General features: G+C 39.0%; 1 protein-coding gene across 1 annotated transcript in view; it reads left to right on the top strand.

Annotated features, from left to right (window-relative positions):
- LOC116333697 (CUB and sushi domain-containing protein 1) overlaps nucleotides 1-21,634 on the top strand; it is a 422,781-nt gene that overhangs the window by 346,596 nt on the left and 54,551 nt on the right. The window contains 13 exon segments of the mRNA XM_039613940.1: nucleotides 886-981; nucleotides 1,118-1,321; nucleotides 2,277-2,401; nucleotides 2,521-2,617; nucleotides 3,485-3,589; nucleotides 8,339-8,457; nucleotides 8,764-8,833; nucleotides 9,374-9,490; nucleotides 9,992-10,201; nucleotides 12,270-12,458; nucleotides 12,925-13,102; nucleotides 19,055-19,200; nucleotides 20,481-20,561. Coding sequence (XP_039469874.1) covers nucleotides 886-981; nucleotides 1,118-1,321; nucleotides 2,277-2,401; nucleotides 2,521-2,617; nucleotides 3,485-3,589; nucleotides 8,339-8,457; nucleotides 8,764-8,833; nucleotides 9,374-9,490; nucleotides 9,992-10,201; nucleotides 12,270-12,458; nucleotides 12,925-13,102; nucleotides 19,055-19,200; nucleotides 20,481-20,561 — 1,737 coding nt within the window.

Raw genomic sequence — 21,634 nt, 5'->3', positions numbered from 1 at the left:
TTGCTTTTTTGTGCTCGTAGATCAGTGAGACTTATTTTTGTTGACTGAATGTAGCTGCCTTTTTTCTGAAAAATACAACCCGTCTAATTTAATTGGTAATGGTATATATAGAATGAATGACTCATACCTTGAAGTTCATTTGGGTTTTTTGCGTTCAGGTTTTTTGTTTTTTTTGGGGGCTGAAAACGAATGAAACATACCACGCTTTACAAAATAATGTTATCCGCATCATTACCCATTACTCACGCACGCATTCACATGTGCACACACGCACACACACACGCATACACAAGAAAAAAGGGGGCAAACAGCTTTGTAGCACATTGTTCCACCTAACTGACTGATTATCCTGACTCACAAACATATTAACTCACATACACGCATACCAGACTTACACATACACACACACATCCTGATCCCCGTGCTGCTAATGATGGTTCTAAATGTCAGCCACACCAGGCCATGTTTTACCCATTTATCACTGTTACTTCATTTGCCTGCGTATGTGTGTGCATATAAATCTCTGTTTGTGTATGCCTGCTGAGATGGTGTGTGCACGTGTGCGCGTCTTTGTTTTGCATTTTAATTCTTGTGAGGCACATATTTTACCAAAAGGCGAAAAAGAATGAAAAACCCTGCTTATTGCTGAGTTATGAATGGAAGCTGGTACTCTTAAATATATAGGCACTTAACATATACTTAAATGCACAGTGAATGTTTGTGGAACTGAGAGTCTGTATCTTTGTAGCACATGTAGGTTTAAAAAGGATCTGTATGTTGTTGCTGTTGTCTTCTGCTTTTAAAGCTTCTACAAAAAAGTTTTAGGATTAAAATTCATTTTGAAATCATTGTGATATATGTATTTTGTTTTGTTTTTTTTCTCAGGAGAGACACTGCCATTGGCAACTTCCAATCAGATCATGCTCCGGTTCAATGCTAAAAGTGGCCAGTCAGCTAGAGGCTTTCACTTTGTCTACCAAGGTAATTCTCACTGTGTTTGACATGTGTTCACAATAACATATGTTCAAGTCAAGATCAACTTCAAAGTCTCTCTGCTCATATTTTTATTTCCCGTCTTTCCTCATCTTGAATCATTTAATTACTGTCATTATTGTAGCTGTGCCTCGGACCAGTGACAGCCAGTGCAGCTCAGTACCTGAGCCTCGGTATGGCAGGCGGATTGGTTCAGAGTTCTCAGTGGGCTCTGTGGTTCGGTTTGAGTGCAATCCAGGATATCTATTAAAGGGATCCAATGCGATTCGGTGCCAGGCGGTACCAGGTGCCCTCGCACAGTGGAACACAACAACACCAACTTGTATAGGTAAGACTAAAAATCGTCCCCAGTTGTCTATAATTTTGGCTATCTGTGCATATAAGGACCCCAAAGGCCACACATAGTTTGACTTTAACCATCAGACAGACTGACAGCAAAAAAATATCTATTTCAAATCAATGATCCAGTTTGATCTTCCAGTTAGAATGATATCACATTTGAAACACAACAAAAGAGATAACAATAGATAACCAAAGGGAGATATGGCTGTTTTCCCTGGCATGACTGTAAACATTGCCAACTGTCATTTTGAGAGCCAGGGTGAGAGTCATCAGTATGACTGCTTGATATCACCCACAAGCAGGACCTTAGATCCCTGAACAGGTCTGTGCAGACTTGAGTATTATTAAGTATTAATGCAAAATCTGGATAAGTGAAAAACTGAAGGACTACCTGGAAAAAAAAACATAAAAAATTAATAAAACAACTTAACAGCTGTCCTCTGAAACAAATAACAGCATTAAGCCTAAGCTCTTCACCATCAATGTCATACTCGTTGGCATGCAGTGCATTCTGGGATACTTCGCTGATGGCATTTAAAATCCCCAGAGAGCACTGATGAAAACGCAGATGAAAAAGGCCTTGAGTAATTAGTCCTTTCTGTGAAGCATCTTGTACTAGTTAATGAGAGTAATGATTGAAGTTTAATTCTAAAACTAAATGCATCCGTGTGAACTCTAGCTTCCTGTTGAGAGCTGTGTTTTTTGTAAAAAGCCTCAACTTTCACCTTAGTTCATGCCATAAAAGGTGTTTTATAACAACAGCGAGCCAGACAGGAAAAATAGGAAAATATTTTTCCTGTCTGGCTCGCTGTTGTTATAATTTGAAGACCATACTGTGTGTTTTTAGGAACGAAGAGCCATATTCCAATATCCTGCCCCATCTGTTGGCATTTAGTTATAATGTTTTGCCAAAAAATGTGGATTTTATGTCTTCATTCTAGTTCCCTGCAGTGGTAATTTGACTGAACGTCGCGGGACAATACTGTCTCCTGGCTATCCTGAACCCTACCCAAATAGTCTCAATTGTCTGTGGAGGATTCATGTCAGTGAAGGGGCTGGGATTCAGGTACAGATATATATATATATCTACACTTAAATATAAATGCACAGTCTACTGGATATACACTAATTATGGAGGAAGCTGTTGGCTGTTGTGTTCATTTATTATCATTGTTGGCTATTTAGATCCAAGTAATGACATTTGCTACTGAGCACAACTGGGACTCTCTGGAGATCTACGATGGAGGAGACATGACAGCTCCCAAATTAGGGTCATTTTCTGGTAAGACAGCATGCTCACACATGCACCTAAATGCATTAAGTTATGCACAGACACACATGCAAACAATATCCTATGATGGATGAGAGATGACAGCTCCTAAACTATGGATACACACACACACAAACACACAAGATCTATGATGAATTAGATATGGCAGCTCTTAAACTATAGATACACACACATATGGCATACACTGGAGAGCTGTGATGGATGAGTTGTAATACCAAAAATATGATATATATCTTAAATAAAGAATAAATCTTTTTAAGACACAGAATTCTTCCAATTCTAAGCAGTCAGTAAGAAGAGTGTCACCATGAGACTGAAGGTGGAGGAAAAAGAAAATGAAAAAGGGATAGAAAGAAGACAGGCAGGGATAAAGAATGATCTAACCTTTTATGATTTCCCTGCAGAGTTTCCCCTGTGACCTGCCCCAAGCACATACCTGTCACACAGCTATCACACATAAAACATGCTGCCCATAGGGCAACGCACACACCCACCCACACATAACTGACTGCGCCCTTCTAAGGAAGGCACACCGGGGAGCTACCCACTATAACCACAGTGATCTGGTGTTGACCACTGAGCAGCTTCACTGGGGCAGATAAGGGCCGCTTCACATAAGGACACTAAAATGCTAGCTGTCCATGGAGGGTGAGGGGTTGTTCACCTTCTCTACACATAATTTCCCAGATGGTCCTGGGATTTAAATAAGATATACAGTCTAAGTCTTGCTGAAAAAGCAGCACCATTACGTAGAAAGGGATTCCTTCCTGTATATCTAATATTATGTTCCTCAAACTTTAATGCTTTTTCTAATCATTCACTGGGTCTCTGATATCTTTATGTTTTGTGTTTTTTCAGGAACAACAGCTCCTGCCCTCCTCAACTCAACATCCAATCAGCTCCTTCTTCACTTTCAAAGTGACATCAGTGTGGTGGCAGCAGGCTTTCACCTAGAATACAAAAGTAAGTGAACACTGTTAATATTCATACTAGGATAGCATGATGCAATGCTAGATTCATTGGCTGGAAAAGAACATACTCGTTGATGCACAAGAACTAAGAATTGAATCGATTTTGGGTCTCTTCTTTCAAGAATCTACAAATGCACACAGACAACAATACAGCCAGAACTTTAACATTAAATAGCAAGAGTCAGTGACCTGAACTGGTACTGCCTGAGAGCATACACACATACTGAGACCCACACTGGAGCACACACACAGAATGCTCACCTGGAGGGACATAACAGAATCACGTAGACTTAGACACACACTCACTTGCGTGCACACACACACACACACACACACACACACACACACACACACACACACACACACACACACACACACACACACACACAAATATGTAGATGGACAAAGGTATAGACACAGATATTAACATCATGCTTTTACACACCCGTCAGAGCATGGTTGTGCTTTTTAGTCCTTTGTAGTTGTTTTAACTTAGAATCACTTCTAGATCAATGAACATGTCCCCTTTTGTAAATATGCATGGGGGTTTCAGTGTTTGTGTGAATACGTGCATTTCTCTGTGTGTGTAGAGAGTGCACATATTTGAGCCTCCGTTGTCTGTATTTTGCTACACTCTGAATTCCTTGTGATGGCATGTTGATGCACACAAACTAGCAAGATTGGTCACTTTTAGGGGTGCTATATTGCTTTGGTGTGTACACATACACACATCTTACCTGGTGTGGTAGACCCCAGCCTCTATGAATCTTGTGCTCAGTGCCTCTGTGCTGTCTTTCAGTCCAGCTTTGTCCAGCCACTGGTAGGATTTCTGGATGTCAGCCACTTCCTCTCTCTGCTGGTGGTACATACCGTGCAGGTGCCTGTCCTTCCATGATGGTTCCTCCTCTTTCTTGAATTACTGCTGTCTGAAGAATTCACTGAGCACGCAGTCGGTTGGAGCCATCCTCCTGATGTATTCATGGATGTTGGCTGTCTCATTCTGGACTGTGGTGCAGACACTCACCAGTCCCCGGCCTCCTTCCTTCCGCTTAGCATATAGCCTCAGGGTGCTGGACTCGGGGTGAAACCCTCCATGCACGGTCAGGAGCTTCCTGGTCTTGATGTCAGTGGCTTCTATTGCCTCCTTTGGCCAGCTTATTATCCCAGCAGGGTACCTGATCACCAGCAGGGCGTAGGTGTTGATAGCCCGGATCTTGTTCCTACCATTCAGCTGACTCCTCAGGACTTGCCTGACCCTCTGCAGCTACTTGGTGGTTGCAGCTTTCCTAGCAGCCTCTTCATGGTTCCAATTTGCCTGTGGGATCCCCAGGTACTTGTAACTGTCCTCTATGTCTGCAATGTTGCCTTCTGGTAGCTCGGCCGCTATGATGCCTGACAGGAGCGTCCATGTGGTACTAAGGCAGGTTATTGGCTGGTAGTTGGATGGGACCGGTCCCTTCGGGGGTCCTTGAGGATCAGGACTGTCTGGCCTTCGGTTAGCCATTCCGGGTGTCTCTCATTGACTAGCAGCTGGTTCATCTGTGCTGCCAGGCGCTCATGGAGTGCAGTCAGCTTCTTCAGCCCGTAGGTGTGAACCATGTCAGGGCCTGGTGCTGTCCAATTCTTCATACTGGAGACCCTTTCTTGAATGTCTGCCACTGTGATGGTTACTGGACCCTGTTTAGGGAGGTTGCTGTGGTCTGCTTTTAGATCCACTAGCCACTGAGCATTGCTGTTACGGGTTGTGTCCTTCTCCCATCAGGGAGAAGTATTGCTCCGTCTCCAGCCTTGGTGATGCTGTTCTCATATTGTTCCCCTGCCACTGAGAGTACACCTTGGCTGATTCTGTGGAGAACAGCTGGTTCATTCTCCTGCCTTCTATCTCTCTGGTGTACATCTTCAAGCAGCTGGCCAAGGCTGTGAGTCTTTGCTTAGCAATTTCCAAGGCCTCAGGTATGCACCTTAATCTCTGCATGTTTTCAACTTGGCTGTTAATAATGGATACACAGAGATTGTTGAGGCGTGGCTCAGGGGAGGGTAGAGAAGGAAAAGGGAGGAGTCAGATGATAAATGATAGGTAAGGTTAGAGTGAAAAGATAAGGGAAAAAAGTGAAGGACACAAATCTTCAGTGTTGTCTATATTCTTATGACCCTGTGTCCTTGTAGCATTTCTGTCTTCTCAAATAATGTTTTCAAATATATGCCAAATACCAACACAGGACATGATATTTAATTTTGTTTACTGGAAAGAAATCTTTTTGTTCTTTTCATGGAAGCCAGTTCCTTCCCAGAGCACCTTAAAAAAATATCTTGCAGGTTTCACATTAGAGTTTTACTTATCTTAAAATGATTGTCAGCTCTTCATTATGTAGCAGACGTTTGCCTTCCAGAGAGGTTCTGTACAGGAGACCCCAACACAAAGTAGGCTTTTAACTTTTTTTATTAAACAGAAAGCTTTCCAGAGATGAGTCAACTTACCTGTTCAAAAGGTGATCAGAATAGATGCATCAAAATTATTATTTGACCACAGTTGATACTTCAATTTGATCCTTCTTTTAAACACTATTTAAAAAAAACTTGCAAGACATTAAAAGAATAAACTCTTACTGATGATTTCAACTTTATGATCTTCAAATTCACAATCAAAACTCAAATGATAGAACTATTTCTGGAACAATATCTCTTGTTCACCCATCTTTCACTGCGCTGTCTTCTGATTTCCCAAGTGGCAATCTCAGTAACAGAAACTTAGTTTTATCAGTAGTTCCAAAAACAAACCACGACTATTTGATCAGTCTGTTACATATTGCTAATTAGCAGGTGTCTTTTTGATGCAGCCATACATTAATTGGATGTATCTGGATGGCTAAAGTTGCTGACATCTTAGCACTCTACCCTTTTGTCCAAATATGATCACCTCTGTGTGTGTACAACATGATGACAGCCATAGCACCACAATCAACACCTCACAACCAGACTTCACAAACACTCTTATGGAAGCTATCTTTTGCATATTTTCCATGTATTTACTCTAGGTTTTCTATAGGAAGAAAAATATCAAACATTCACGGGTAAAAAAATTTCAGCGTGGGAGCGTGTATAAGTGGGCAGAAAATGTCTCCTGAAGACGTGAATTTTGTAATTACATTTTCAGAATTTTAGGCAGACTAGAGGGTGTTTCATCTGAAGGGCAGAAAGAGGGATCTTTTTCCCTTGCCTGTCCTCACATAAACTGGAACAAAAGTATTGTAAATCCAGTCAGTTAGACTTAAATGCTGACACTGTCTAGTCTTAGTCTAGTGGCCCTAGTGGAGTGGTTTGTGGTGCTGTCAGCATTTCACAGGGCATTACTGCTCCCTCATTCCCGGGGAAAAACAGTGCGCTCGCACACAGAGAGAGAAAGATGGTCAGCCAAATGGAATACTTTCATTGATCAGTTGTCATGACAGCCCGCTGATTCTCTGCATAATAATACACTGTGTGTGTATGCGTGTGTGTAGAGTCTCCCGGAGCTTTTTCACTTTTGGTCCATCTAAAAAAAAAAAAAAGAAGTACCCTTCAGTCCTTCTTCAAGCACTTTCAGCACAAGTTGCTCATGCGCACACACTCACAAATGTCATTCAGTGAATCTCGGCCACCTGGATGCGTGTGCATGTATTTGTGGTGAGCCAGTGTGTGTGTGTGTGTGTGGGGGGGGGGCATGCGTGTAAGCTCAGTGGGCTCGCAACGTTTTGCTGGTAGGAAGGTAGATAATGAACCAACAAGTCCACACACAGACACACACACAGACAGGGGAACACACACACACACATACAAACATTCACCCCTCTGTCTCCTCTTCTTTCGCTCTCTATCCCTCTCCCACCCCTTTGTTGCCATGGTAACCGCTCTGGGGCAGGCTCCTGCGGAAGTTTCCACAAACGTCTGCACACACACACACACACACACACACACACACACACACACACACACACACACAAATGAACACACTGATACACTCCTACCGATGCTATTTGATAAGGGCCTGCTGCTGTCAAACTTATTAAGGATGTGTTTAACCTTTATTGTGTTGGGAATACATAACCAAAAGTCATTGTGTTACCTTCACATATTTTTAAGCACGTCTCAGAAGCTGCTGTCGCCGTCGAAAAAGTTCACGCTTTATCATTGTACTAGCTGTCAATTCTAAAATGAGCTTTTGTGTATGACAAAAAGACATTAGAGCTTTTGTGACTTAATCTTGTGAATTATATATCCATCAAATTAATCTCTGTAATTATAAAAAGCCAGCCTGCTCAGACACACTATTTTGGGGTATACAAACAACTGTCTAATACAAAAAAAACCCAACTTATAAACTTGGGTAAACTTGTGTGTTTGCTGTGATGTTGTTTTATAATCAGTTTGTTCATGTCAAGATAAAGGTCACATACAGGTGAATGAGGATGACAGGAAAGGCTTCCTGGCGATACTGCAGTTGAAGCTTAGCAGAGAGCACAGGGAAAATAAAATGATTTTAGTTGGCAATAAGATGAACGACTATAAGGACAAACATTGATTTTCCATGTCTGCGTAAAACTTTTAGAACTGATGACACCATCACTTTTACATTTTCTGCCTGTGTGCTCAAGTCCAAAACACATGAATGGACCCGGAGAGTGAGAAGATTAAATAACAGTGACATTATGAATAGTAATAACATAGTTCATTGTGCTTTTGTTCATTTCATTGATTGTTACAGCGGTTGGCCTTACCACTTGTCCAGAACCAATGATCCCAGCCAATGGAATTAAAACTGGAGACCGATATATGGTCAATGAGGTGGTGGCATTCAGTTGTGAACCTGGCTACACTCTGCAGGTAATGAACACACTCACACAAACTGACCATTAGACAAATGTTCAAAAATTTTTTTACACTGATGTCATATAGTAAGCCATGGGTTTTCATGTGTTTATTCAGGAGTATTAAAACATCAGATGCTTATTAAATATGAATTTTCGAGTTTTGAAAAATGCCATTGTTATGCCTTTGCTTCCACTTCCTTTAAAAAACCCTTTTTTTTAAAAAAGGGAAAAAAAATACAGTTACCTGGTGAAGATATATCAGCATTCCTTACACTTACATATTTTTTCTTAAGTTTAACCACTGTGTGATTACTTTCAGGGTCACTCTCACATTTCCTGCATGCCCGGGACAGTGCGTCGATGGAACTACCCACCCCCTCTTTGCATAGGTAACGCGCTCAAATGCAAATGCACTGCACCGCTGGCTAAATTGTGTTACGAGTGAGCGATTCAGTTTGGAAGAAAATATGTCCTACTGGTGTATCAAAGTGACATAAGTACTCAGGCACACTGGATATGTTTACTTATGTGTGTATATATGCGTGTGTGTTATTTGTACCTTTTATGCAATAGTGTTGTGTAACCTTGATGTTTGCATGGAGACTTAAATAATTCAGTCCTTGGTAAAAGATCTCAGAAGCCAGTTCCAGTTAAACTCAACTTGACATGTCAGGACCAGCTTTCCAGACCTGCTTTACCTATTTCTGTAAGAGATATTTACATCAACCCATTTATATCCAAAAATGTCTATAGAAAAGGATGTCATAACAAGGCTCGTACTTAAAAAGATATGTATTATTCACCACTGTGGCTGATGAATTTACAGAATTTTGTGAAAAACACATCACTTAAACTTCGCTGTCGAAGCAGTGATCTTAAAAATACATTGTTCAGTGTTAACAGTGTGTTTGTTTTCCCTGTGTTTTCAGCTCGTTGTGGTGGGGTGCTGACTGAAATGAGTGGTGTCATCCTTAGTCCAGGTTTCCCTGGCAACTACCCCGGCAACCTGGACTGCACCTGGCAAATCACCCTGCCAACTGGATATGGTAAGTAGTATGGATGTAAGAGCATTCCTAAAAAATAGGTGTCACTTTCAGTACATCTGCTGGCTAAGTTGTTTGTAGCACAGAATCTGCAGCAGATTTATATCTATATATTTGTTTGCTATGTGTTGGTAAATAAAGGAACTGGAAATTTTAGGGGGATGTAGTATTTATTATTTTGTGTGTATGATATACATTTGCAAAAAGTGTAACAGATTATGTAAATTTAAAAAAAGAAAACCTGGGCAATAAATGTACAGTTGTATTTTTGATGCAAGTTATCATGTAAAAAAACCCACAATAAAATAGTCAAAAAATATTGCAGTAAAAATAGACATAAATATTTCAAACCATGTAAACGTATTGCACTCGATTAGTAAACGTGCACCATGTCTGTATGCACATTATGCAAGTAAAGTAAAGTTCTTCTTTGTATTGAAATAATGTACTATCAGGTCTTTATATAGTCGTTTATAGCATGTGTCTTTATAATTTGCATTACAGGAGCTCATATTCAGTTCCAAAACTTCTCTTCAGAAGACAACCATGACTTCCTAGAAGTCAGGGCTGGTCCACAGCACAGCTCATCCCTTATTGGTCAGTTTACTGGCTCACAGCTCCCACCCCCTTTACTGAGCACTACCCACCTGACGATCATCCACTTCTACAGTGACCACTCAGAGAACCGGCCAGGATTCAAACTGACCTATCAGGGTGAGTTGATGGGTGGTTTTTGTCTTTTTAGATCTTTTTTGTTTGTTTGTTTTGTTTTTGTTTTTTTAAGTCAATACAGTCTTTACAGATATCAGACCCTGAATTATTACTGCAGGCATTTACAGTCCCTCAAGGGTCACTATGATAAAAGACCTGTGTTGAAATGAGTCCCGTTGTTTAGTTTGTCCAAATTTATTCAATGCAATGATTCAGAAAAATGGTCTGCTCAAATGCTCTGAATAAATTAATATCCCAAACCTAGTGGCCACATTACAAAGCTTTCACAACTCCAAGAAAGAAAGTATTGCTATGAGGTTTTGAGCTTTGATCCATGAATGAGTCATGCTAAAGACTTAAAAACCTCATGGCTTTCCACTCATCATTAAAAACGATGGATTGTTAGTAAGCCCCTGTGAGAGACTGGCATCTTGTCCAGCAGGCTTTACTTGTAGCCCTAAGTGCTTCACTTCAAAGACACAAGAGATGCACTGTGGGCCTATATGCCAGCATAACTAGAACAAGGCTTATTCAATTTCAAATAAGCAAACTCACAAATCATGTGCACATGAAGTGAGTTCCCTTTTTTCCACCAATTTGGAATGCTAAGTCCTCTAGCACTGCAGTCAGTATCACTGTTATCCCGCTGTTTGTTTGTAGAGGATGTGGACAAGCCTCCTCACGTGGAGTTGCAGCAGATGCTTTTTTAACAGTTCTTTGATGAGAAGATGCAATGCAGACAGAGGTCCACAACACTACCTCCAACCTCGGTGCATGCTTTCTCAATATTACGTACACAGTCTGGCTTTGTATTCAAGGGGGTAACATGTTTACAGTTAAAAAGGCTTAATAGCTGCAAGCAAATTATTAAAAGCTAAGTTGGATAAGCACTCTATGCCAAAAAATCAGTGTGAATACATCCTCACACTTCAACTCAAATGTCGCTCATAAAAGCTTAAGGGAGTTCTTATTCCAGTTTTAGGTTTTGGCACGCTGACATTGCAGCACCTTTTAAGTACACTTTTGTACATAGAAAGTTTAAATGTTGCCCTGGGAATCTGCTGGAACCACATTCTTGGCTGTAGTTTCATAGCTGCGAGTAATACTCCTTCCAAGTGCACATCTTTTGGCCTTCATTTTCCACAATCACCATAGTTCTTTATTACCTTCATGCATTTCTGGGTGTCATATCCTTTCATATTCACTCATCTCATTGTTGCTCTCTTATGAGAACTCTGCGTCTATCACATCTTTCTTTCTCTTCTGTTCTATTTCTGCAATGATCTATTAACCTTATTAGCCTTTGTTTAGCTAGGATCAGCTGTATTATTTGTTGCATGTCCTGCTTGGACTTGAGGTCTTGTACTGTGCACATCCTGCACCTCAAATGCATGTTAAGCCATTTTTTCCTACCTTTTACAGCCTGCTGCTACCAGCATAGACCACACCCAAGAGCATTTTGCACAATCTGCATTGTGGATGCTGTCTAGTGCAGCAGACACAATTTGTATTGACCAGGTGCTGAATGCTTGTTCTAGTGTTTTTAGGTGCTGTCTTTCTCTCTAGTCTTTTGTAACAATTGGGATTCCAGTGTCAGCCACCTCTGCTCTCTGTCAGCGGCACATTTAATGAAGGAGCTTGACTTGCCATGACACTCACGCAGAGTGAGAACTGCCCTAAATATACCTGTGGTACTGACATTTCCTCAGGCAAGTGCTAGCATCCCGTGTATACCATTGCCCAATAACTGTGTAGGAGATCAGATCTATTGATGTTGCTGCATTAGCTACTACTTGTTGTCTCTGTGGGTCAGAGATTCTTTTCAGTTCCTCCTCAAATCCATTAGCGGTAGACAGAAAATTTTAAAAATGTAAGAAACTTGGAAAAATAAATTACATTTTTCTTCCCCAGTTTAGGATGTGAAGGTCTAAAGAGAGACAAATATATACAAATATATATCTGTTGCATTTATGAGTCTGTGTATAACTGTGTAATAACTAACTACTTCCCTTTCTCATTTACCTCACATATCTCTACCTACCTCACATGTATCTCTTATCTCTGTCTGTAGCCTACCAACTTCAAAACTGCCAGGATCCATTTCCTTTCGCAAACGGTGACATCATCAACAGTGATTACAGCGCCGGGCAATCTATAACTTTTCAGTGCTACCCTGGTTATGTTTTGATTGGACACACAGTGCTAACATGCCTGCATGGTATCAACCGGAAGTGGAACCACCCATTTCCACGATGTGAGGGTAAGAATAAGTCATAGCTTCTTGATATATTAGTATTTTGGAAAATATAAATACTTTTTAGTTGGTTTTAAAAATAAAGATGTATTTAAAATGTGGAGGTCGTATATTAGAAAGTTTATTTCATGTTGTTACACCCTTACTAAACAAGCAGTTGCAATTTCTAATGTAGACATTTAGAAAATGCTGTTACGCTGATTGAATTAAAATAAATGTAATTTGCAATTTTTTTCTTTCACCTGTATCACAAGTCGACATTGTAAACAATTAATTAGTAAGTCACTTATGTCACTTGGAACATTTACTGGATAAATTATTTGTAAAATTGTCATTCTGTCACTTCTGTCGCTTCTTGTTCCAGACTATTAATTACATTCCTCAGTGTTTGCTGTTCAGCAGTCATTCTTGCCTTCAGTTTTTTAGCATTTTAAAAATAGTGAAAATTATATTATAATTCTGCTTTTTACAGCTCCTTGTGGCTATAATGTCACAGCTGAAAATGGGACCATCTACTCACCTCAGTACCCCAATGAATATCCAAACTCCCAAGACTGTAGCTGGCTCATCACTGTTCCCCACGGACATGGAGTTTATATAAATTTTACCTTATTGCAGACAGAACCCGTCACCGATTACATTGCTGTCTGGTAAGTCTGGGTATAGTTACGGCTTAACATTCATAAAAACACATGCAGACATATACTGCACACGCAGAAATGAAGAAGTGTTATTTAATGTCTCATGCATGCAGGGATTGAATCATTGATGGGTAAGTCTTGAGTGTAGTTTAACTCTGTCTACTCTCTGCACATTAATGAGAATACACCAAAACTGTATCAACTTTTACTAAGATTATGCATTCACATGTCTGTCTCACACACATTCACACATTCTCCACATATTTTTGAGCTATATATTGAATTTTATCCCTGGTATTGATCATCTTTTATTCATTTTTACTTTTTTCCATAACGTTAATTATACATAAACTTTATCGTATATGTTCATATGCAGAAGACCATACACTATAACCTAGATAATAAAGTACATACGCACACATATACTGTGCTATGTAATGTATACGCAGACTCTTCAGCAGTAATAATAGGATTCAGTGTGGAGGTAAGAGTGTAATACGGGGTGTATGAGAGCAATGCATTTACAATGGGACCACTGACCAATTCAATCTAACTCAGTACCAAGGCCATACGCAGACTCAGAGAGGGCTCGGGAACTCTGGAAGTAATCATGAGATTCAGTTGGGAGTGGGAAATGTAATGAAAAGAGTGGCAGAGCTGGGTTCACAAATCTAACAAGACTCAGCTGGATCTGAAGCGCCTGGGTCAAGAGAAAATTTTCACCCAATAGTTTTAATATGCATTATATTTCCTGAATAATAACAGTATATTTAAACAGTAGATCTATGAGGAAGAAAATTAAGATTCAGCAGCATTTGAGTCATATGACTTGATGTGATTTTGGTTTTAGCTATATTTGGTGCTTAGGTGAGGTCAGGCTTTACATTTCAGGCTCTAGAGTCAAGCTCTAGGGAGCAAGCATCAGAAATGTAGGCAGTGGGAAAGTAATACATTTACAGTGGCTGACTACTCGCTTTCAATCTCGCCAGCTAAAAGAACCATGGATTCTGCTATGGAGAGGCGTTATGTTGAATTATTTTGCAGTTGCAAATTGATTTCAGTGATTTATGTGTTTTTGGCACATTTCACAGGGAACAAAATTATAAAATCACATTCATAGATTGTAGGGAACCAAAAGAACTCGGTTATGTGAGATTAGTTCACACATAATAGCTCAATGTAGCTATATCTCAAACACATGAATATATTTGGAAGTGACCTGGGGCTGACACTGAGGAGCAGAGTGCTTTTCTCATACCCAGTGGGATACTATCTACCTTCCAGGGTCTTAGACAGCTTAAGAGCACCTAATCCAAAGGTCTACTGCATTATATGCATGTAAATAGAGTCTACTGGCATTAATACTTATCACTTCAAACATCCTCTTATAAAAATGTTTCTTCCTTAATATTCTTTTTGACTTTTCGACTTACCCAGACAAAAACGAATATGCTTTTCATGTGGAAAATTGAAGCGATTTAACAGGAACAGTGGGTTTTACAGTGAATTACCAGACTACATTAAATTTAGTATATGCTGAATTTTTTTCTTTAATGATGGAGTTTGTATTTGAAATACTTTTAATTATATGCATCAGCGGTGAACTGTTAATAAAACAGGATAAATGACGTTATCTAATTGAACTCATAAGAGCATAAGATCGCAGCCACAGGTTTTATAATGATTTGGGACTATTTGGATGCTCTAATTCAGTCGGACAGAAAGTGGAATAAGACACTGTATGTGCTGTTGGGTTAATAAGAAATTGACTGGAAAAATAGTTTAAATTTAATATGAAAGTTGCAAAGGTTAATTTTGGAAGTTCAGTCTGAAAACAGGTCACACTAAATATGAAAAAGCAAACTTGTTCTCAGTTTAAAAGAAATTACTGTACTGAAAGTGAAAGGGCTTTCAAAAATGTCCTTTTTTACATAGTAAATAGTATAAATGCTGAGGAAATGGCAAAAATTGGACTTGAGAGTGGTGCATTCAAACGTTTGTTTGATTTAGTATGAGCAACGAATTGCTGCCGTCAGTAAGAGCTCACAGTGACCAGCTGCATTTATAGTTAAGTATGAGATCTACCTGTTACGCACAAAAAACCCCAGAACACACTTTCACTGATGTGATCGTTAATTACTACTGGCTGCTCTTTGTGGTCATGCTGATTTCCTTTTCCCCTGTTTTGGCCTGTCATTACTCAAACTTGTTACAAATGTCTTTTGAATGCTCTTTATCTTGGTGTGTTTGCATCATATCGCAGTGATCCGTGTTTGCTGGTTTCTGTCCTGTACACCCTTGGGGTTTATGTGACAGCAGCTGCATCCAGATGTCAGGGACTAAAGCCAAACAGCCTCTGTGGTCTTCCACTTGTTGTGTTTGGCTGTTTGCCAAATACCACTGCTAACAGTGGGCATCAGATCTAACATCAGAGCGACGCAGTACAGTAGTTAATGGTGCTGGACACTCAATAAAAAAAGCAGTATTTCTTGAAATACTTTTTTTTTTTAAATACTGGCAATATTTTATGCATTTTAGATGCTTTGTGTCACATTCAATATATCCTTGAAGTGGATGAGAATGAAATTTAGAATAATATTGGTAAATAATTCAGATGTTATTCTCAGCTCAGAATAATAATTATACATTATCAGCATTCAATCAATATCAATGCAATATTTTGATATGCTCAGGGGGAAAAGTGGATTCTGAAATGTTATAACGTCTGAAATGTTATAAACAGAAATGATATCTAGAAAGATTAAGATATGGCCTGGCTTCAGAATGTAATCATCATTTTGCACCTGGAATCTCCAGGTATCCTAAACTGTAAAATGCCCTAACCACAAAACAGCTTCTTTCCAAACTGCCCTTTGATTGAAAGTATTCTGCAGATCAGGGTGTGGCTGCTGGGCTGGAGTCAGCATGCAACATCTGCTTTAACATCAGTCTGGATTCTTGGCCTAGCTTTGCATTAGCATGTTGTCTGTGCACACGCTTGCAAAGAGCAGAAGTTCTGTTCGAAGTATAAGGGGGTCGTTTTGGTCCTGGATGCACATTCCACTTTACAACAAAAAAAAAACTTTTGAGATTTTTCTGTTTTCTTTTCTATCTGCCTGGCGTGCAGATAACTGACGAAGCATTGTAACGCAAGTGATGATTGTAACTGTAATGTATTAGAATTTAGTATGGTAACATGTTACAGTACTTACTACATTACTGAAAAATGTAATGAGATTACAGTAACGCACTACATACAACAAATCTCGGTTGACGAATGGGAAAGGGAGGTCAACAGGAGGTCAAAAGCAGAAATGAGTAGTCAGGCTTCCAGCCTCTGTTTCTGCCTGTTCATGTTTCTAAAGTAAAATCACTGTGGAGATCGCTTTGAAGTTGTTTTGAAGTTTGGGCTGTTTTTCACTTTTGCTTTGTGTTTTCTGCTTTCTATTCTTACCTAAAAGTAAGATCGTGCATGTGTCCATATTAGGGAAGGGATTTGCGCTGTTGTGTAGGGCTGTGACCTATAGGTTTATATTGTTAACTGGTAATTATGTGACAAGGCCATTTTACGGTAATTAAGTAATTTACTGCATTACTTTTAAGTTACAAGTAATGTGTAATAAATTACCTTTTTTGAGTAACAACCCCAACACTTGTTGCAGATCAATCAAAACTGAGTTATTTAAACTTATTTTGAAATTATGCTGAAATAGCTATAATATGATTATGCACAAATATTACATCACCTCCTTTTTCTGTTCGTCAACCGAGATGCGTAAAATTCTTCCTGTGTATTTTTATGCTTCGTGTGCCTTTGAAGACAGAAGTATGGTTTGGGAAAAACATAACCATGAAAAAAAAATGAAGCTTTGATGGCATTGAATATCCAAGAGTGCTTCATCTACCCACATCTAATCATCATGCACAATGACAAATGTCTAATGTCTTCTGGAGCTACATGCCTTTATTCAGTGTAATCAAGCCACATTACAATTAATTTGTCGAGCTGTTTGTTTCTCCTTTTTTCCCCACCTCAAATTGATAGAAGACATATTTGGCCGCAGATTGTAACTAGGTTGATATTTTTGGAACAGTAACTGCCTACTCTCTAAATGAAGCCAAACAAAAACAGAGTAATAGCCACCGCACTCTCATTAGCCAAACTGGTCCTGGCACTGGTCCTGGCTCCTGTATTTATTTCTTACTAATACGATGCAGAGGTGCAGAATGATGGATGAGTGATGATTGATGGGTGCAGGGTGCAGTGATTAACACTGTCACCTCGCAGTGAGAAAGCCCTTGGGATAGAATCCCTGTGCTTGCTTTCCTTCCACAGTCCAAAGGTATGCATGTGTTTGAATGTGAGCATGCGTGGCTGTCTGTCTTTCTGTGTTAGCCCTGCAATGTGCTGTCCAAGGTGTACCCTACCTTTCACCACAGTGATAGCTGGGGTAGGCTCCAGCCCAGCTCCAGTGACTCCAAATTTGATGTGCCATTTGGATTTGTTAGGTGCTAAATCATGTCAGCCCCTGTCACTCTAATTACATATCTTCTCAATACCATTCTTTTCTCGGGGAAAATTGTAATTTTGTCAGTCACATGTATTACAAAGTGCACAGCAGATGAACAGTGCAAACTCTTAATAAATCAGATTTATTGTATTTTTTAACCTTCATTTCCAAAAGCAAAGCTTACCTTGAATAAGTGGCAGAGCTTTTCATTCTTTGTTCCCAACCATGTTGTTACACCAAGTGGGGTTTTTTTGGTCTTCTTCACAGGAGAGGTCTTGTTGGTTTTCTCATAAGTATATGACTTTGCTTTACTAGCTTCATTAAATTACTTTTATAGATGTATAGTTTTCTTTTAATTCACCAAATTAAATGTCACTAGCAAAACTTTTTTCTCTACAGTTTCAGAAATTTTGCCCTTTTTCAATTATAAATTATAAATAGAGCTCTGAAATACATCCATGTGTTAATAAATAGGAGAGAAAATGTCTTTTGGCTAAGTAAGGTATTGCTATTGGGTTTGTGTGTTTTTCAGTGAGTAAAAATAGAGTCAAGAAATTCTAACAGTTTTAATTCAAATGACCCATATAGCACATTTTGATCTTCCAAATGAGCTCCAACACCTTCAGAAGACCTTGAATTATTGAGGAGCCAAGAGATCCCAGGCACTCTTCATGAATTAAAATTTTAAAACCCTTGTTTAATCCAATGGCATGTTCATTAAAAACCTAAAACTGGGCATTTAGGAGTGTTAGAAAATGTAACCTTTCAACAACATTCAATATTTAATGAGTGAAGTTAAGCCTTTAATCTGTGGGTTTTGTTCAACGAACTTGTTTGAAATGGGTGATAAAAACAAAGAAAAGAAAAAAAAAATTCTTGCAGCCACTTTAGTGGACTAATGTGGACATATCGGACACATATGTTTTATGTTATTACCAAATTCTGTTTTTGTTTTATTTATTTAAATGCAGTCAGGAAATCACTCTACAACTAGCAATTCATAACAGTTTCAAAGTGATTTTAAGTCCTTGCCCTTCTTTGGAGCTGCAGCAGAAACATGTACACAGTGTTAACATATTACACATTTAGGTAGGTAGGTAATCCTACATTTGTAAAAATATATATTGAGATGAGGTGTGGATCAATTATTGCAGGCATGTCAGTGCTCCAGCAGCCGAATACATAACAAACAACTAAACTACTTACTACTACTAATCATCTAAAAGTGTGATTTTGTAACAACAAATTTTGAATTTTGAATAGAGTAGGAATTTATGAACTTCACATGCGCTATATTAAAATCAGTAATACAAGGAGTAAAACTAATTAACCATAGTTCAAACTGTGTTACCTTTCAGCATGTGCAATGTTCCTCTTCTTGCCTGTCAATAGTTTTTAATGTATCCATGTCTTGAGTTTTCCCATCAACTGTTGCTCTCTTTCTATTTAGGGATGGCCCAGATACGTCCAGTCCTCAGCTGGGAGTTTTCAGTGGTAACACCGCACTAGAGACCGCCTACAGCACCAGCCCGAAGGTCCTGATTCGCTTTCATTCAGACTTTTCAACTGGAGGATTCTTCATTCTGAACTTCCATGGTAATTTAAAGCAAATGGCTTATTTCTACATGTTATCTACATCTTGTTGTAGTCGTAGAACAGTGAATAGCTTCGTAAGATTAAGTCATAGGACTTTGAAGATTAAACAAGTACCGAGCCATCTTTATTTGACTCTTTTTCATTAGTTTCTATTACTTCTTACTATTATTATTATTATTTTTAAATAGTGTTAGTTTACTATCTCATGTTATGTTTTTACTTCAACAAAGGCATGACTCTGGGTTCTTCTTTTCCTCCAACAGTTCAAAGATATGCATGTTAGGTAATGGGTGATTCTAAATTGACTGTAGGTATGCATATGAGCATAAATGGTTTTCTGTCAGTTTGCTAGCCGTGATTAATGAGTGACCTGTGCATGGTGAGCCCTGCCTCTCAGCCATTATCTGATGGAGTAGTCCCCTTTGACCCTAGTTGGAATAGTAGATTAAAAATTGATAGACATATGGAAGACATTTGAAACCCTAGTTTCATTTTGGTGAAATGTGACCAGCCTCTGAGCAACAAAGTACACTTATTTTAAAGTCAAATTCCCTATAACTAAATCTAAGAGTTTTTTCTAAGGAAAAAATACATTTATGCACTATCTTCATTTTGTCAGGGGAGTTTATAAAAACAAGTCCTATCCAGGCAGTTATAAGTGCAGTTATTTTATAGCATTGCAGGTAATTTGACTGTAAAATAAGTTGTGGCTCATGGTACTTTGGTTGACCCAAATTAAAGCTGAACGTCTGCAAGTCATTGACATCTTGATTGTTCAATGTAAAATCCACAGTGGTAGAGTACAGAGGCAAAACTACAAAAATTGTATCCAAATATGTTTGGATGATAATCACGTTTGAAACCAAGAGTCTTCTGCAACTCTGGGATATGAAGATTTGAGAGTCTGGCTAATTGCTTATATTTTTCTCGCCATATGCTCTTTTGTAGGATTTCTAAGAAAGTGATCTAGATATGCATCCAAATTAGAATTTCCATACACGGAGCTCTAGCGCTCTGCCAAGCTTCTTGACATTGAGCTTGGTAATCTTACTGACAGACACTAAAAACATACTTGTAAATTATAAGATATTCTTACCTATTACCTTTTATACCTCATGCATATATAGGCAAGGCCTCATTTTTAGACAGGGGTGAAAGGGTAAGGAGAGGCGCTGCAGTGACCTACAGTAAGAGAAAAATAACATGATTTTCGTAATATTGCACCAGGTAAACGTGTTTAAGACAACTCCTCAACCCCTTTTTTCTTCTCTTCTCCTCAGCGTACCGTCTGAAGAAATGCCCTCCTCCCCCTGTTGTGGAGAATGCAGAGATGATCTATGAAGATGAGGACTTCCAAATAGGTAATAGACATGATTAATAATCATCGGTTTTGATACGGGGGAAAAATGTTGACTAAAAGTTGCAAAAAACACAACAGCTATAACAGAATAACCTGCAAAACTCTTTTATTGATAACAAGTCGGCTGAACCTGCATTCATGCATGACAAATTTGCTTAATTTAGCAAGATTTTTTTAATTATATCGTTTGTTACATTCTTCAGAATTAAAAAGGATCATCAGCCTTATCTATCATAAGATCAAAATGAAAAACTACCTGATCAGGCTTGTAGTAGGTCATTATTCTGCTGATTGATTACTTCATTAATCTGCCACATTACTTTGCAAATGCATTATCTAAATATAGCAGGCCCATGCTTGTCTGTCACGGTATTTTTTTTCTTTTGCTTTATTAGTGGTACAGAGGCACTTGTTCATAAAATCCATTCAGTGTACCTCTATGTATCGGTGTCTTTGAAGCAAATATGATAAAAATAATAGTGACAGATTTGCAAAGAAAATTATTTTGTACATAATATTTTAAAGCTGTTGCAATTGCCATCTAGTGTATTGGAAAGACAGTCTCACTGGATTCCCCCTGGTTCAAAGGACTTCTTGTGGGATGCTTGCCATAACTGTTCAATAGGGTTGAGGTCAGGGGAATGTGAAATAAAGTCTATCTGAGCCAGCAATCCTTGAAATCCATCATGGCGTAGTATGAGTCGATCTCCGCAAAGATGCAACCCAGAGGGTGTAGCATATCTTTGAAGAGTGGAGTCTGACTTCTCCTTGGTCAAGAGTTGTCAATGCCAGTTCCAGAGCAGGCAAAGCACCTGCAGACTTGAATATTTCCACCACACAAATGTCATGTAAAATGTAGACCACCTCACACATAAAGCCTTGTTAGACGTGGGCAAGAATCTGCCCCTCATGCTTAGACAAAACGACCAACCAGTGTATATTTTGTTTGCTGATTTATTTATCTGCACTGAAATGGCATTTCTGTCAGGTAACAAAAGGAGGTCACTTTTTTAGGCAAACACCTGGTCATGATTTGGATAAAGCTATTTACAAAGGCCTCTTGATTTTATATGC

Source organism: Oreochromis aureus, linkage group 1, assembly GCF_013358895.1.
Source record: "Oreochromis aureus strain Israel breed Guangdong linkage group 1, ZZ_aureus, whole genome shotgun sequence".
NCBI lineage: Eukaryota > Metazoa > Chordata > Actinopteri > Cichliformes > Cichlidae > Oreochromis > Oreochromis aureus.
This window is presented reverse-complemented; position numbering and strand designations above follow the sequence as displayed.